The sequence below is a fragment of the Anser cygnoides genome, chromosome 4 (assembly GCF_040182565.1).
Source record: "Anser cygnoides isolate HZ-2024a breed goose chromosome 4, Taihu_goose_T2T_genome, whole genome shotgun sequence".
NCBI lineage: Eukaryota > Metazoa > Chordata > Aves > Anseriformes > Anatidae > Anser > Anser cygnoides.
Window position 1 is genome coordinate 28,052,363 of NC_089876.1, and position 18,371 is coordinate 28,070,733.

General features: G+C 41.7%; 1 protein-coding gene across 3 annotated transcripts in view; it reads right to left on the reverse strand.

Annotated features, from left to right (window-relative positions):
* Nucleotides 1-18,315, reverse strand: part of USP46 (ubiquitin specific peptidase 46) — a 35,670-nt gene extending 17,355 nt beyond the window's left edge. The window contains exons 1-4 of one of the 3 annotated variants that reach the window (XM_013172761.3): nt 18,063-18,315; nt 17,819-17,976; nt 1,908-1,988; nt 829-1,042 (exon numbers count right to left, since the gene is read on the reverse strand). In XM_013172761.3, the coding sequence (XP_013028215.1) occupies nt 829-1,042; nt 1,908-1,988; nt 17,819-17,965 (442 nt within the window). In that variant the 5' untranslated portion in view covers nt 17,966-17,976; nt 18,063-18,315. Of the gene's footprint in view, nt 1-828; nt 1,043-1,907; nt 1,989-11,572; nt 11,695-12,597; nt 13,499-17,818; nt 17,977-18,062 lie in introns of those variants that run through there. The other 2 variants (XM_048049953.2, XM_048049954.2) reach the window with 2 other exon arrangements.
* Between the last annotated feature and the right edge of the window lie 56 nt (nt 18,316-18,371).

Genomic DNA, 18,371 nt, shown 5'->3' on the forward strand with positions numbered 1-18,371 from the left:
CTGAAAACACAAGATCCAGTCCCCAGAAGTGACCCCCAGCAGTGTGGAGGCACTGATCACTAGCTGACTCAGAGCTAACTTTGTCACACTTCCAAATGCCTGCTTTGCAATGGACAGTCGGCCCATTTATAACCTGTCACCGGTGAGCAATTTCTTCCAGGTGTTCGACTCGTATTTTATCTGAGATTCAAAGCTCCCTTGTTTCTAAGTATGCCACCCACACTGATATGAATCCAGGCCAAAATGGAACTGTGTGGCAGGCTTCCTTATTCCAAGCTATTCCCCACATCCCTTAAGGAAGTAACACTACAAAATTAGGCATATGCTGCTGCCAACTTCATGCTCAGAAAGGGCCCGATGCATCACAAAGTGATGTGCCCACTGCTTTTAAGAACAAGAGCAGTGGCTGACATGCAACCCCCATACACATCTGTCACCTGTCCTCCACTGTGTTTTGGACTTGGTATGCCTGTAGCCCTCCCAGGTCACAATGCCAACTGCCCACAATATTTCTCATTAAAATTAATAAAAAGACCTGCAGCAGAATGCCACCCTATTGCCAGCCCTAGCTCACTGTCCAGTGTGGTCTGTCCCACCACCATGTTGTGAAAGCAGCATTAAACCTCTGGGAACTCAGGAAAGCTGGTATGGCTATTTCAAGCATATTATTATATACAGAGATACTAAAATATTAATATCAAAAACAAAGCACTAAAAGCAATTTACAAATTTAACCTGAACATCTGACTAATATGACCACATAGCCCATTAATTAAATTTTCCCGATCAACCTACAAATGTCTAAGAGTATTCCAGTTTCACACTTACCATTCTCTTTTCGTAACCTCGATATGAACTTCTTTGGTGGAATAACTCCAACTTTCTTCTTCTGAGTAGCAATACTGTGGAAAAGGTCTGCCAGGCAAGTCAAGAGATTTTCCTTCTTTTTCTGTTGGGCCTTGTATGATAACACATTTTCCCGAAACGGCCGGCAAAAGTACAATGCCTGCAGCACGGAGTTACAGTAGCAGGTGTTCCCGAACTGCCATGTAAAAGTAAAAACAATCTTGATCTCTGCACATCAAAAAAAACTAATTACTACATTCAACTTCAACTAGTTGCTACTTCAACTTCTGGCTTCTGTGTCCCTGCCACATACCAGCCATTTTGCCATGCAGCTGCTGTAGGAATGTATTTCCACACCCTCATCTGACACTGGACAGAGAAAACCAAACAACCAACCAACCAAAAACCACTATGGTGTTCTAAATTAACTAGGATATAAAATTTCTTCCACTTGCAAGAAATACATTTTATTGTAGTAGATTCCCTTAAACTTGTTTCCATATATTAATACATTCTGGCTGGGCTACATCATGCTGCTTAGTAGCAAAATGACTAATATTTTCACTTGAAAGAATTACTATGTCTGTTTGATTTATATGGGAATAAACAAGTGATTAAACGGCTTTCTCACACACTCTCTCTTTAGTCAGATAAAAAAAGCTCCTCCTAAGAGAGTTCTTGATGCAGATCATGGTATCTAAGCCTGTACATACTTCCATCACTTCCTAGCAAAAATGAAAGAGACTGTCCCACGTGTTTTATAACTGAAATAGACTTTCAGCTTTATTAAGTGTAAGCGCTAACCACTGAAAACACTCATAGAACACCAAACTAGCTTCATACTCCCCCAGAGAAAATATCTTCAAAACATCTGAAACAATTTTGCAAACCCACTTTGCCTAAAATTGGAACATGAACAGCACTCTTTCAAAAGAAGGCAGTCCTGCCTTAGAGCAGGATTGGGGAAGGGAAAAAAAATAACAAATAAAAAGAAAGCAAAGTTCAAACAACATCAAAACCATCGTTCTCTATATGGTTAGTCTATTGAGAATAGTACTTACATTGACCAGTCCAAAGTAGTGTTCATTGATGGGAAACTGCTCTGGGCCAATGTCTTTTTCCAGAGCAGAGGCATTGGTGCCCTAAAGAAACAGGGAAGAATTAATGTAGAATATTAAGATTCTAAAATAAAGTCATGGACAGCATCAAGAAATGCATTTTTTCCTTCCACTTACAATTAGCCAAGCTGACCCTATCTTACTAATGGCCAAGCACGACAGTCACCAAAGCCAACAAAAATATTTGCTGTTCTAGGTAGTGGAGCTGGCCTGACCCGGACACTCTAGTGATGGCTGATTTGAAGTGAACAGGTCACCATACCAGCGGTTTCCCCCTCCCCCCTTATTTTTACTTTGTCCTCGAGCAGCTGGATCCCATTACCCTCTTGTCTCATAAAGATACTTGTTGATCTTAAGCAAATCCCTTAAAGTTATCTTGGATAAACCAGTTTTTAGATGTAAAGCAGGTTTTCTAAGCATTACTGAGACTCCTCTGAATCCCTTCTAATTTGTCAGCAACCTTTAACAAAACTTGCGCTCCAGGACAGCACCCAGTTCTGGTAACAGCACCACAAATATTAAAAATAAGCATCATTTATGTGCCATTTTGTTCCAGCTAACACTGAAGGGTGCATAAGCGTCGTTACACCTCCTGGTCACTGTCTCGGTGTACCAAATTACCTTCGGCTGTATTGCCATTCCAACAGCAAAGCTGCTTTCACAGCTACGGGTCTGTAAGTACCATCACTAATTTTGTGTCTGTTACCTGGAGCTTTGCTGTATTAAAATGCCCATTTTTAACAAGTTTAGGTTACCAAGCAGGCCAGATTGCTGCCAATGCCAGTGTCATCACCCCTTTCCTTCTATAAACATACAGATCCCTGTAGGACCTCAGTAAAAATGCTGTATTTGGAGAAGCATTCCCTATGTACAATTATTCAAGTTCTATCAGTTAGCCAATTTTCAATCTGTCTGATAATTTCTTTACTGACATCATACAATTATTTCCGTACTGAACACGCTCTGCAGTGTGAAGCATTAATATATCATGCCTTTGTAATTTCTATCGCACAAGAACAGCACAGCTGGTTGACTTTCATAAAACCAAGTAAAGTGCCACTGCAAAGATGCCAACGTGTAAAACATCATTATCATTTTGCTCTTTACCAGCTGCCTCCCATACCAGCTTTTTGATGGTTTTCTCTGGGGCTGAGATCAAATTATACTTACATAGGTCCCTTCTGACTCTTTTATGCACAAAAAATGCATACACAGCATTTTTTTCCTAGTGCTCTGAAATTTCCTGTGTTCCTAAGGTTTGTTCAATATAACATTGGATCAGAGAGCTAGCTCATAAATTAAAATTTTCAAAGTTACTGGTAAACAAATTCAGTAATTGAGGTGTTTCTTCCCCATCTTCTTCCCTATGTCTAATTTGTATTTCCTTACCATACCTACCATCAACACTGCTTAGCACTGCTCGCTATATTAGATTATTATTTCATGTCAACCCATCAAAAGAAGGCAAAGCTTGAGGAATATGCTGTATGTCCTTACTGGGCTCCACTAAGCCTCAGTGAGAAACTCAGAAAAAGGAAGAATCCACACAAAGCAACTGTTGGCTACTTTCAACTGTGATGACAGTGTGATAATTATGTAAGGTCTGCATGAAGATAATTTTTTTTGCTTGGAGAGACAGCCTTGCCAAAGATGCACAGATTCAGCAAGGCATCTGACTTCCTGAGAGGGAGGAAACTGATAGACATTTGCCTATCTGATACTAACAGTGAAGCAAACAGATGCTGATACCCTCAAAATCTTGCCTGATACAAGAAAAATCTGAATACAGAATATTAATGCAACTTCTGAAGAAAACCATTGTCATATTAATACTCATTTTGGAAAATTCAAGTCAAAGCAAAGGCTTTCTTCAATTACATGTTTAGCATTCAAATTAACTGTCCTAAAATAAGAATAAAATGGATGTTTTTTTTCAGTTTTGCAGGAAGATTTTTCCACGCTGAAAAAAAAAATAAATCTTCCTCTAGAAATTGTGGGGAATAATGCCTCTAAAAAGTAACTGCCTACTCTTTTATAAATTGCAGGTTAGTGTATGCTGTTAGACAAGCAGAATGCAACTGCTCTGCTAACCAGTTGCTCTTACTTTACCCATTTACTTTTCTTCAGAGCCAGGTTTCTTACTTCAGAGAATGCCAGATGGTTTGAACCAATCTTTTCTAGCATTCAATTCATCTTTTCCAACTGAAGTATACCAGAAACTATGCACCCAAGCCAGGTTTAAACTGCAAAAAATGTTATTAGAGACGTGTTAAATGTGATACAGAACTCAGTCTAAACTGACCACATCAAATGTAAAAAACATGTTAGCCTGTAGTGGTCAGTCTATAGCAATAATCAATCATAACTATTTAACGTGGCTTTTGAGCATGACTGTCTTTGTTCCCAGTCCCAGCAAGTCATCCTGGTCAATTCAGTTAGTGAATACCTGCTCAAATATTTTTAATGCAATCCATTCTCTATGGTTTTATAAAAAGTTGTGTACTTCAGGTAGGAGAAATATCCTCCCACTGCTGAATCTACAGTAATTTCATAAAAAATAGCAAGAGTGGCAGTGCAGCCACAGAGAGAGAGCCCGCATAAATATGCCAATGAACCAAGACCTGGGACTGTTAAATAAATTCATATCTTGGTATAGAGATAACAGAGAGGTATAACTGCTTCTTAAATAATACATGAATGAAGGGAATGCAAGAAAGTGACTGTGGTAGCCAGATCTTATGAGAATGAGAACTAGGTCAACATAGAAACTCCTACTACATGTTCTGTGGTGTTAGTGATCCTTGATTTCTCTGCAGCTTTGTCACGTAATTCAACAACCACCATTTAGACCTTATACAATGGTGAAGACGTACAGCTGGAGACATAGCCAAGCACGGGTCAGTCTGGGCTAAACCAAGATTTCTACCATAGCATCATTCCAAAAACATTCTGGCCATATGACCTATTTATTCTCCTCTTCTTATTTTGCTGTAGGCTTTCCTAGGGATAAGTCTGCCAGTTTTCATTTCAGCTGAAATTTCTGATAAGGATGCTAAGAGTTTAACTTGTGCTTTGCATCACGTGAAGCAGATTAAGTAAAAAAACTCTCCCATTCCTTTGCACGTCAGCATGTATACAAAATAATAGTGCAGGAGGCAAAAACAAACAAACAAAAAACCACATCAGGTTAGATCATTAATCACATGTAGCAAAATAAGCTAAATACAATTATTCTATGGAGGATGAGAAATGGAATAGGGCCAAAATGAAAGCTACTGCTTACCAGAAGACAGCAAATCAGACTTCGTATTGTGATAGAGCTATAAATACAGCACTAACTTTCTAGAAATGCTGTATGTGCTTAATTAAAAGTAAAAGAATGCTGTAAAAAAATTAGGAGGTTTCCTTCATCACCTGTAGAAAAGCTATTAAATATGTATTCACCCAATAAACAGAAACATACGTGACCATCAAACAAGAACATTCAAATAAGAAATAACAGGAAATATCTAGTTCACAAGAAAATCTAAAAAATGTAAGAAAAGACACATAAACGTTGAATGGTGAAAACAGATATTTAACAAATACATAAAGAACAAGAGGTCAATGAAAGAAGATGGCAAAAAGGGGCTTCAGATCATACACAGCTGTGAAGCAGATATTCTTTTCCTTGGTATTTGAGCAAAGTGCTAGAAACAGAGTTGTTTCCTAAAGGGAGAAGCTGAAGTCTCAAAACAAACTAAGGGTGATGTTGGGACTGGTAGAAAAGAAAATAGAATAAAAATAGAAATGGCTTCAGGTCCAGGCAGCCCGAGTTTCAGAATTTTGGAAGGCACAGCATATGGAAGGAAGGGAAAAGGAAGGGAAAGAAAGATGTGGAAGGCCTCCTGACCAACAAATAGCAAGGATGGGTAACTGGAAAGAAGAAGCAACAGTAAAGAAAATCCAAACTTGGCTCCCAGAAGCAACACAAAAAGAGTAAAAGAAGAGTGAGAGAGATCACACCAGGCAGTATATATGTGAATAACTGGAAAAACCCACCTCCTTCCATATTCATAGATATTAAATGCCAAACCTGAAACATTTTTAATTATTATTTTTTTTTAAGTTTAAGTAGCACAAAATAGTTTAATTGAACCAGATTGGCTGTTGTTTTTTTTTTCCCCTGAAGAAATGTTTAATTGTTCCTCCAGCACAGCTATTTTGAGTTTTTGTTGCCAAGAGATAAAAGAGGAAAGAGAGGGTTCTATGAAAAAGAGAGGGGATCATAGTAAATAGTAAAAGGATATTGACTGACTTAAAAAACACTGTATGATCATATTTTTGAAAGAAACGTGTTTTAAAACAATGTACCTAAATAAATTGCCTTTGTGCATTTTTCCTTACAGTTTTCAGTTCATTAAGACAAATAATAAGAGCATGAAAGGAGGCATCAAATTCATTTTTTGCTGAATAAATTGAACCATCTCTAATCACAGATGCTTATATTGCATCTACCATAAATAACTTCAGCTCTTTCACTGTGTTGTTACCAAGAAACAGAAAAAAATTGAGACCCAAAATCCTAAATCACTTAAACATTTTGTGATTTAACATTTAAGTGATTTTAAGGCACTCAGTCTTATATACCTTAAAGAACAAGTATCGGATATGAGCTTCCAGTGAAGTGCTGTAAGTTCAATATTTAAATCCGTGATTTTTTTTAAATATTGACCTTTAAAGTTTCCATAATTAGGCAACATTTACCAAACTGCAACTCAGTATTCTCTCATGAGTCTGTCTCCATATCCAGATTATTTGTTCTTGGATTAGTGGCACTTGGGCTTTTCCTGGAATGAGTAGCAAAAACTTTTTTTTTTTTTTTGGGCCATTTTCCTTCTTCAGAACACAAAACCTCAACATGGCCTCACAAGTGAAAAAGAGGCTGAGGTTTTCATACAGCCTATAATTTCTTCAACAGCACTTTTGTCTGGGCCACCCAGATGACATATGTGGTGCCTCAGAGCATTTTAAAGGCAAGGCACCTTCTAGACTTCATCACAGCTGCACCAGCCTGTTTGATAACCTGGAGGACAAAAGACAGAGTATCTTCATTAAATCTCAATATAACATGAATTTTGAGGGTTGCAGGTATGTTGGATGGCAGGCTTAGAATTCAAAATGATTTTTCACACATTAAAGAAATGCTCTGAAAATGGTTGAAATTCAGCTAAGACAAGTACCAGATTCTGCACATAAGAGATGAATCACCTGAACAGAATGGGAAACAGCTAAACTAGTAGTTTTTGAAAACAAGCAAATAAACAAACAGCAGTGTCTGGAGACTGTAGTGTACCATGTAAATGAAAAGCATCAACCACGTTGTGCTATTTAAAAATAAAAAAAAATATGTAGACATAACTATGAAATTCTTACAGACAGGAGCCTTCAAAGTACTTGAATTAACTTTCCTGTTTAACTTGTCACTGGTAAGACTTCAGACATCACCTTGTGTCCAGATTTGGGTGCCAGGCTTCAACAAAGATAATTGGAGAGAGTCCGAAAAAAAAGGCAGTAAAAATGGAGAACTTAACCCTAGAGAAAACTGAACCTGTATAAAAGTGTTGAACAGGGTTGTGTTGCACAAGACAAAAAAGACTGAGGCAGGGCATAAGAACATTTTCAAGTACATAAAGTTTGTTAGAGAAATGAATTAGTCTGTTCTTGACCTCAAGGGGGGACAATATGAGAAGTAGGAAGCTCATATTATGGTATTGTAAATTCAAGTAAGACGTTAAGAAATACTTTAGCCATAAGGGCATTGAAGCATTGCGATAGACTGCCCATAGAGGTGATGCAGTCACCATCGCTGGAAGTCTTCAGATGAGACAGACAAAGGCCAGAAATAACTCAGGTATATCAGGTGGAATTTCAAAGGACAGTCAGGAACTTTATTGTCCCAGGACAGTTTGGGTGAGTTTATTATTAGGTCATTAATAGTGAAATAACCCCAGCATACAATATCCAGCAATGGCTGCCTTGAAACTATCAACAGCAGCCTTCTCTGCAAAGTCTGAGCATACTCAGTAACTTGAAGCCAAAGACTATATGCACAGAAAAACAAACAAGCAAAACAAAAAATAACACTGTAAAACACACATTGTATTCACTAATTGCCCCAGAGAGCTCATCATCTTCTAAATAACTGGTATGAACAACACAAAGACCATTTTTGCCATGAAAGAAGTATGCATGCATGTAAGCCTCTGTCATTAGTCCAGGTTATACATTGCAAACAGTATATTAGGATATTTCCCACTTCACATATGCTCCTCTGTCTAATACAAAAAGTATCTTTCATGGACTTTTGTTTGCCCTTTGATGGAATGCACGCTTTCTGCTTGTCAGCCCAGTACCCATTTGTCAGCCATATTCTCAAGTTTTTCATTACTTCATGAAGATACTACAATAATTAGACTTCACGTTCCCTATATTTTTCATACTTTCATTTCTATGCTTTCTGTATGTCATACTGAAATTGTGCTCTCTTGAGATTATTTCTAAAATGGCATTGCTCGAACTGCCTGTAACTAATATTTTCAGATGTAAAAAACATTTTCCTTTATCAATCTTAATACATCTTCAGATAGCTGTTTTACCGTCTTGACAGTTATTATTCTGCCTTAATCTCAGTGAGAAGCAGCTTTAAAAGTCATGAAGAAATATACGCCATGAGTTGTCCAAATGAATAAATCCAGTTAAAAGCCACAGTGATCAATTCTGTAATCCAAGAACACTATTATTGTATGAAGCAGAATCTATTTTAAAGTATTGTCTTATTTTTTTGGTATTAAGCATTTTCCAGATCTTTGTCAGCAGTTTGATACCTCATTCTGCCAGTGCCCCATATTCAAACATATCCTGCAATGAATTTCTAAAGGCATGACATTAAAACAAACAAACAAACAACAACAACAAGAGGAGTTATTTCTATTTGTTTCCTGAATGTAAAGACTCTGGGGTTTTTATGTTTTTCTCTACAGCTCATTTCTAGGATAGTTAGAAACTTTTTTTATTTTTAAAAACGGAAGCTGAGAATTGCAGGTATTCACATAATCCTGGTGCTAGAACCTATAGAAAAGCACCAACTGTTATGAAACTCATAAAGACTATGAGAAGAACTGGTGACATGAAAGCCCAATTAATAAAGAAGAAAACTGATGTGAGAAACTACAGCATTTTCTTTCAAAGGACGTCTATAAAACAGGAGCAACTGTATCTCAAATGATATTTTGAAGCAGCAGAGATCTGAGTGGGTTTAAAACGTACCATTCATCAAATTGACAGAGCACTCTGAAATGCAGATAAGATTATTTGAAATACTATTACAAAATTACAAAAGGGAAAATTAATATCTATTTTCAGCAGAACACTAACAGGCATTTAGGAGAAACATGGTCCATGGGGCTTGTTAGCCATCTCTGTAAAAATATGTCAGTACCTTATGAAATGGTTAGATGCTGTTCACTGCCTGTAACAGTAATGTTCCCCAGGCCACAGCTGCCACACGAGCTTAACTCAGAACTCCAGGCTGTATCAGAAGCTCATAAACAGAGAAGCATACTGCAGGGGATTTCGGTAAGCAGCAATCTTAAAATGACAGCATGCCTCTCTAGTTCTGAACCAGCATTCTGTACTTGAGTTTTCTGGGTTATCTCACAAAAACAATACCAAAGAGGATTACAACGTAATAGGGACTAAAACCACATCCCTAGTTTATGCCTGGAGCCTACAAGGGCTACATGGCACTGGGTATTGATATTCCTTCTAACAGGGTTTCTTCAATGTATCTTATGCTTCTTCACATCTGCTGCGCCTGTCCTACCTAAAAGCCGCTGGTTGCCTGCTGCAAGCCTCGTGCTGCGGCCAGCCTAGTGGGCAGTCCCAGTGGATGGACACTCCAAGTGTCTGCAAGGCAAGGGGAGCATCTCGGGAACTAGATCCCCATTTTCAGTGAGGGTGGCCACTGAGCCCACATGTGAGTGCCTCCAATTCCTTCAGGCAGGGAGCCTTCCACCCCAGCAGAGCAAATTTTAGCTCTTTGGTCTTGTTAACCAAGTCAGTAACTCTATTGTAATTATAACTGGGGGGACAAAACTGGGGAAAGACAACAAAGTAATCTTGTTTAAGTCTGGAAGTTGTATGTTTGAATATACACTACAAATACCTGTGCCAAGTGGAAAGTATAAACCTGTTTTTCTTACTGGTTAGCTCCTACTGTGTCTGCCTCAACATATGGGAGCTGAGTATATTCCAGTGAATATATAGTACTACATCTCCTTTGCAAGCAAGTTAAAAACTGTCCTTGGAAGTTAAAAACTTCCTTTTACTACACTTGTTTTGACCCTTCTTGCAAGACTGAATCTCTGCCATCTTCAGGAGACCAAAATTACGATCTGAGATACTAGACTTCAGGCAGTCAGTTAAATGGTAAATGCAACCTAATATGCTGCCTATTTCTTAGGCCACAGATTGTAAGTAGCTCAGTTCTTCAAGCACCATGCTATACTACAGGAACAAGATCTGGAAATTAACATCTTTGTCTGGTAGACTTCAGCAGATGCCTTAAATCAAACTAACACTGCAAAAATATGGTTTTATACAAACAAAAGGTTTGCTTACATAACCCTGACCTTCCAAAATCTCATTCTTATGGGGGGTTGTTACACCTCCTCCTATAGTCCTTTGGATTGAAATCCACCACTTCATCTAAGTGGGCTCATCTTCAGAGGAGCCATAGTGCAATGTTGCCAATACTTCCAACAGTTTATGTTTACCTTCAAGCCCCAAATTCCTGTAACTTCCTGAAAATCTCAGCTTTTCTATCCTAAAAGAACTTTATAACCCCATGGATTATGCAGAAAAGACTAAATGTGACCAGCATAACACAACATCTCTAAAAGCTAAGTGCGCAGAACCCAAGGAACACGCAACTTCAGAGCATCATTGCTGTTAAACCAACTTCACCCTCTGTCACAGTACCAGTGCCACGAGCCAGAATGGTCTTAACTATGAGCTCTTGTGTGCATTTTTTGCCTGAGACTCTAATTCTTCCTTTTGGTCTCCCCATTTCTCAGATGTCACTGTTGCGGGATATGGTGGCAGTGACAGCTGAGCAGCACACCATTAGAACAACCCCATCAGTTTCGCTCTGTCTGTTCAGGCTCTGCGAGAAGCTAAGTGTATCCAGGGGCACGCCTGAAGCCCGAGAGGGAAATCATGGAGTTCCTAGTACTTTATGCCAATGCTAAAGGCTTATGACCATCTAACGGTCTCCAGCTGCCCTTCATGCGGTGCTCTCTTACATGGTCTGCAGGGCGTCCCAGCCACCGTTCATCAGCAATAGAACTGGAGCCTGCCCCGGAAGGAAGGCGAGCGAGCTCAGGTTGTCTCCTCGGTACTGCGGTTTCCTAAACCTTTCTTTGCAGTATCGCTGGCCCACAGGACTGGAGGTTGTTAAGAACAATGAAAAATTGACATCGATACGGAAAGGGAGCGGGCTGACGATCTGCACTCCCTCCCCCAGACCACTGCTGCTGACCCCTCTGGGGCTGTGCCCGTCGCCTTACCCTAGAGGTAGGCTCCGTTCTCCAGGGCAGGCGAATGCTACGTGTGGCATCGCCAGCACAGGGCATGCTGGGGCACCACATGGAGGGAAGCTGGCAACTGCGTGGAGCTGCTCTTGAAGAACCTGGAAATAAGGGGGAAAAATACAGACTAAAACAACAAAACGTGCAGAAATTGGCCTATGTTCTGCTCGCATTGGTGAGCTTAGCGCTCACCCACGTCTTTGGAAAGTTTACTACAGTCTCACAGTGCTGGTAAACATTTGACTGACAAACTTTACGCTGTCCCGCCGCCAAAAAGTTTTGAAAATCTAAAACCAATCAGATGCTCCAAGGCTGTAGAGCCGGGACTGAAATCGGACAGAGGCACTGCGAGGGAGTTGTCCTGTCAGCTCTTCCTGGGGGTGAAAGTGACAAAGTCTGAACAAAACAAACCAGACTATGAATGTTTCCATATTCCCTCCTGATTACCTGGGCCGATTTGGAGAAAGATAAGTGCCTCTTGCAGCACGAGAAAAGCCCTGATGTCAGCTCAAAAGCCAAGGCTTCCTAACCGGGCTTGATGCATCCGGACCCACAGCCTGCTATGGGGCACCTAACCATCCCCATTTTCTGCGTCCTCCTGGCCGCAGGAGACCACGGGGCGCCTGCCCGAGAGAATTAAAAGGGGTGACAGAGCTGTGGGGGGCTGGGAGCCGGACGGGGGGCTCCCCAGCAGCGTTATTAGGGCCGGAAGGGGAAGGGCAGGCTGCGGCTCCCTCTCCAACGCGTGTCGGGGGGGGCAGCCCCGCAGCGGCTCGGCACCTCCGGCCCTCCCGGGGCACGGTGCCCGGGACACGGCCGCGCTCGGGCCCCCCTCACCCCGGGCAGGTCCCGGGGCAGCCTGCCCGGCCCCCCCGCCACCGGGGGCAGGGATGCGATCGCCTCCCTCCTTCGGCCGGCGCCCCCTCTGGTTTGGGGGGGGGGGGGGACACACACCCCCCCTCGTCCGGCCGCAGCGGGGCCTGCCCCCCGCCCGCCGCACTCACCATATTACAGATGGAGGCGATGTTTCTGACAGTCATCGGGCTAAAGGTCGCAGCGATCCCGCACCGCCATCTTTACGAGGTGAAAACGGCCCCGCTCATGGTGGCGAGAGCGCGCGGAGGCAGAGGGGGCGGCGGCGGCGGCGGCTCCGGGAGAAAGGCGAGAGGAGGGGACGGACGGCCCGGGCACCCCGTGTGCCCCCGGGGGGGGAAGGACCTGCCTGCCCCCTGCCTGCCTGCCCCCTGCCTGCCTCCCCGGGCCGGCGGCTTCAGCAGCGCGGCGCCGGCAGCCGCATCCCCGCTCCTCCCGCCTCTGCCGCGCCTCTGCGCCGAGCTCGCCCTTCCTCCTCCTCCTCCTCCTCCTCCTCCTCCTCCTCCTCCTCGCCCGGCGCTCCATCGCCCGCTGGGAGGGAGGGGAAGGGAAGGCTCAGTGGCAGGCAGCGGTGCGAGGGAGCGAAGGCAGAGTCGGGGCGGGACGGCACGGCCGTGGCAGTGACAGCACCGCGAGGCTCCGGGACCTGCTGTCCGCGCCCAGCCGGAGGGACGGGGGAGCCCAGGAGCCTGCAGACTCCGCAGCGGCACAGCTTGGTGCCTTCCTGCAGCCGGCAGGCCCCGGCACAGAAGCTGTGCAGGGACCGTGTCCGTACCGGGATGCGTGTCGCTGCTGAAGTGCTCAATGAGAGTTTACAGCTCACGGCATTTACACAACGCTGTTCATGTCTCGGTTCATCTCCACTCCAATAAGTAAAGGCCCATGCTGTTCTCCAAGCTTTGTGTGTATTAAAAAGCATGAGCGTATTAAACCTACACTTGCGATAATAGGTGAGAGGATGTTAGTTATCTAACTTGTGGCCACATGGCCAATTTGGAGAGGTGAGTATGGAGCTCACCTAAGACACTGCCTCCTTTTAGAATTCCTCTTTTCCCTGGAAATATTGATGTTTTTGGCAGAAACTTAAAGCCTGTACATTGTTCCTGCCCTGTGCTGAGGAAATCATTCAGAGCGCGAGCTGCTAACTTCTGTATAAGCACCTCTGCTCCTAACAGCCCCTGGCAGCATGGCACACTTGTGCTTGGCTGCACTTTCCAATTCATCACTCCAGAACATCATAACATCATCCAGTTTTAGAGGATTCATAATAAAAGTAGGAAATGTGCCAGTTTAATGATTGTTTAGCACCATTTTTTTGCTCTTCAGCCACAGATCCAACCAGGAAAGAAGAAACTTTCTCACTTGCAATGGGGGTGAGTGCTTTGGTATTCTGCTGGTGTTGTCACTTTCAGGACTAGAAAGTTTATTTCTGTAGTTTTTTGAAGATAAAAAAGTGCTAAGTAAAGCAACAAATGCTAGTTGCAAACACTATAGGAACTGTATAAATAAAGAACAGTGAACAATTGTTTCCACTCTACAGCATTGCCCTCTCTCTTCATAACAAACAACCAACCCCCTGTTTCTTCGTAGTGTTAAACAAAGAGAGGGAAAACAAAGGGCTATTTATAACCTGGGAGCGCTTATATAATTTGTTGAAAGGTCAAAAAATGCCTTCTGCATTTACTTTTAGATCAGTCTTTGTCTCAACTGGTTATACACTTCAACTTTTTATTTTACTATATAAAATAAGTACCTACTGTAAATATCCTCTTTTGGCTAGCTGAGGCTTGGACTTTCCTAACACTTTCCATCTGAAGGTCTCAGACTACTCTGCAAACATTCACTCAGACTTGTCAAATTACTGGGTGGCAAGTTAATATTAGCTTAATTTACAAAGAAAATAGGCAGCAAAAATTCAGTGATTTATCCAAATGTGGACAAATGAGGACAGATATTACAAACCCTTCAGAATACAGAGACCACAATTTTTAAGTTGATTTCAGCTGAGAAAAAGAAACTTCAGTGCCACTTGTTCTTATAGTATAGAATTTTTATTCTTTGAAAACACAAAAACATCTGGCATTCTCCTATTTTTCTGCAAGGTAAGACAGTCAATTATACATTGTATAAATATTAGGTCAGATCATTTTGACCTTATTTGGGCTACATAAGGCCATCAGCTTTTAGTATAGTTCAGCATTAACTTCAGTGGGAAAGAGCAGCTCTTGGGACTCTGTCAAAGTAACAGGAATTCATACAAGTAGGAACCACTTAAAAGTTAAACAATTGTGCTTTCCTATAGAAAAAGCAAAAAAAGAGAGAAGACAGCAGTAAATCTCATGACAATCCCTTCCTAATGTTACAAACGGAAATTTTCCATGAAGCTTGGCCCCCGTTGCAGAACAGATTGGGAACTTCAGTACAGTGCCAAATGCCAGCTTGCAGCCCATGGACTGAGGCTATGGTGCATGCTTCACAGCAGGTCAACAGAAGCCACTCTATTTACTTCTGAAGTTCTAATGATAAGAGCAGGTTGTAGTCCCACAAAAAAAAACAGGGCTGTCCAAGGAAAATGTGTGTGTGTGTGTGAGGGCAAGGGGGTCTGGAGTGGCCCTTAGCCCAATAAAGCCCCAACTTTCTTCTTAAAGACTTTTAAGAAGCAGCTTTACAGCTGCTTCTATCAATTTCTTCAAATTATCTGAGTTTGTTTTTTTTTTTTTTTAATTTAAAACATGGTAATCATTATCTATAGAATCTTAGCAAGTCATATTGTTACCTACCAAATATAAAGCATAGAAGATAGAAGTTTACATTAAATTCACCTGTGAATCTAGCCTACCTTTGCTAATATAAACATTATACCAGCTGGCAGAGAGGGAGTACTATCCCTTCCTTTTTCTCAAAAAGTCCTGTTTTACGGAAGAAAAAACGCATTTACAGCATCTGACTCCATTTCTTTTTTTTTGCCATTAAATATCAGATTCAAAGGTCCAAAGACAGCAAAAGATAGATGCAAATACACCAGAAGCCTACTGAGTAGACAAAAGGAGCTAATAGTTCACAGTTCTACGGTCATAACCATTAAACAATTTAATTTACAAGCAGGCAGTTGAGGCCTTTACAGTCAGTTTGTTGCTCGATAATGGCCTAGAGGTGTGATTATCTCATAATATCTTACTCTTGCTTTTTTCTTCTGCTAAATTACATTTCAAAAAAATGGATTAGGAGCTTTGAACAGCAACAATAAGAGAACTTCTATATACTAGGCTACTGGTTTACTGATTTACCAAATGTTAATCTTCCCTTACACATTACTCAATTTAAAATATTCCCCATGTATTTCCATATGGTAGGTGCCTGTAGAATGGCCTCTTTATAAGGTACTTCAGCAAGTTCACCAGTGAAATTTACTGGCATTTTTCTTACCTACACAAAATGTGCTTTCAAGTTGGAAAAACACTGTTTGAGTCTTAATCATTAAGTGCTGCCTAGAAAAAGATGACCAAATCTTCTAGCCATGGAGGTAATTTACCAAACAAGAAAAGACTCACTGAGGAAAAATAACAGAAAACATTTCTAACAGAAATGCATTGTTATTTCTGCTTCTGGAAAGGAAATAACAAGTCTGGCTTGCCCTCCTCTTCTCCAAAGACTTTATTTATTATTTTTGTTCTATTCTACAGGCTCTAATTTTAACTAACATACACACTGAGAACAAACCACAAAGGATATTTTGACAGTAGACAGGCTGAAAGTGGCACTTAGTCTATTTTGAGCATGAATTTAAAATAGCCCTTTCATTTTATGTAAATTGTGGCATAAATTAATCAAATTACACTTCTATTAAATTGCATCCCACAGATTTTGTTTTTGTTTTTCAGGCACAGTCTTATTGCATTGGATACATAGGTTAAAAAATTAAGAAATAAAAAATAAAGAAATAAAAAAAGCTGCTTGGTCAGGTCCCAAATCTACCATGTGGATAGCTACTGACATCCATCAGCAAAGACCGATGATCACATCCAAGATTTTCCTTGGTTTTCCTTCATATCAGTGTGAACAGAAACAGTGAAATTGAAATGAAACATTTGTAATAATTGTGCCTTTTAAGGAGCTTGGTGTGATGTTTTTGAACAAATGAAATTCTGACAGCTTAGAAAAGTATCAAATATCAAAGTATCAATGACCTTGAGATTAAATTCATGCATCTCATAAAGAGACTGATGATTAGAGCAGCAATCTTCAAGGTCTGAGCAGCTGGATTTAGATCACCGGAGAAACTTTAAAAAAAAATCAGCTTTAAATCCACTAAATAACACAGGCCCATAGCTGTCACTTAAAGTTCAAAATGCAACACTCCAAATACTCTTCTCAATGACTGCCTACATCAGAGGTGCCTAGGTCCTGTAATCAGACCTAACAGTCTGCTGACATGGTTGACCAGGTGCTTGATAGTTTTTCCTGGGCACATGCAGAACCTGCTAACCCCTCACACTAGCAAAAAGCAATGGCTCAACTTCATCAAGAGGTGACCTGAGGGGGACAAAGGTAGCACATAGGTACCTGAATCTTAAGTACTGTTCTTGTAACAAATGTTCATGACTATCCTTGTCCCCAAAAATACTTCTGTGTTTGCTGGTCAGTCTCCCATGATAACTGGCATGGATGGTAAAAACGTAAAGGCTGGATGCCACTCCATCCTGTTGACTACATTACAAGGGAAGACTGATCTGATTTATCTCTTTGTAGAAAAAGTCATCACAGAGAACTCCACATAAAACAACCTGAAGCTAGGCGACTCCAAATACTCATACCCAGGGAATGAATGTCTTACCTACAGTCATGAAGACTTCTTTTGAATCCTGAGGTACTGACAATATAGGTATTCACAGAAGGTTTATATTTGCAACAGTGTCTTGAAGCAACTATCAAGATATAGACAGAAAAGGTAACTAAAAGTGACAAGAAAATATCTAGAACTATCCCTCAGTTGCAACTATGTGACTGCTTGTGGTCAGTTTCAGGCTGAATCAAACCAACTAACTCAGATTTGCTGATTATAATTTAAATTCTGGGATCAGAAAACTCTCAGAGATGGTGGGCCAAACTGTAATTTTCCTTCCACACACTGACAGGTAGGTGCTGTTCAGGTGGCAACTCAGCATGAGACAAGAGGTGCCATTTGTCATTGAGACAGGAAGCTATGAAATATCAGCAGCGTACCCACTGTGTGCAAAGCAGGAATTCCTGATGAATTCAGAACTCTGTGGGAACCAAGATGCCATGGTTCCCATCTCCTACCTCTGCTACCAATTACTAACACATGGTTCGTGCTAACCTGCTTGTACTCACCATAAAACCTCTTAGCAGTGCCAGTCTGGCCGTACACCTTGGCTGAGGCGGCACAGCTGCAGTCTGCATCCAGCCAGGACATGGCGTGTGCTGGCTCGCAGGGCAGCAGGCCTGGTGCCCCCACACCGCTCGGTGAACTCCAGCCATGCTCTGGGGACCTGCACGTGCCAGAGAGGATACCAGTGAGGGCATTAGTGGTGTGCTGGAACACCAGCGTGGGTATTAGCGTGGGCTTGAGGCTTACCTCACTATCCTTGCAGACAAATCCTAAGCCTCCTAAGGCAGGGTTTATGGGGGTTATACACAGATCAGCCGCATTTAGCCTCTGAAAACCGCTGTGCAGCTGCTATCTCACACCAAAGACGCCTTTATTTGGGCATATTAGAGACCCGCAGATCTTTAATTTGTGCAGAGCTGACCATTAGCGTCCCAGGCAGCGGCGAGGCAAGGGAAGCAGCCCACCGCCAATTATCCCAGTGGGAGGCGAGGAGACCCGGCAACACCCTCCCCCTCTAACGGCCGCCCCGAGGGGCCAGCCAACAGCCACCGCTCC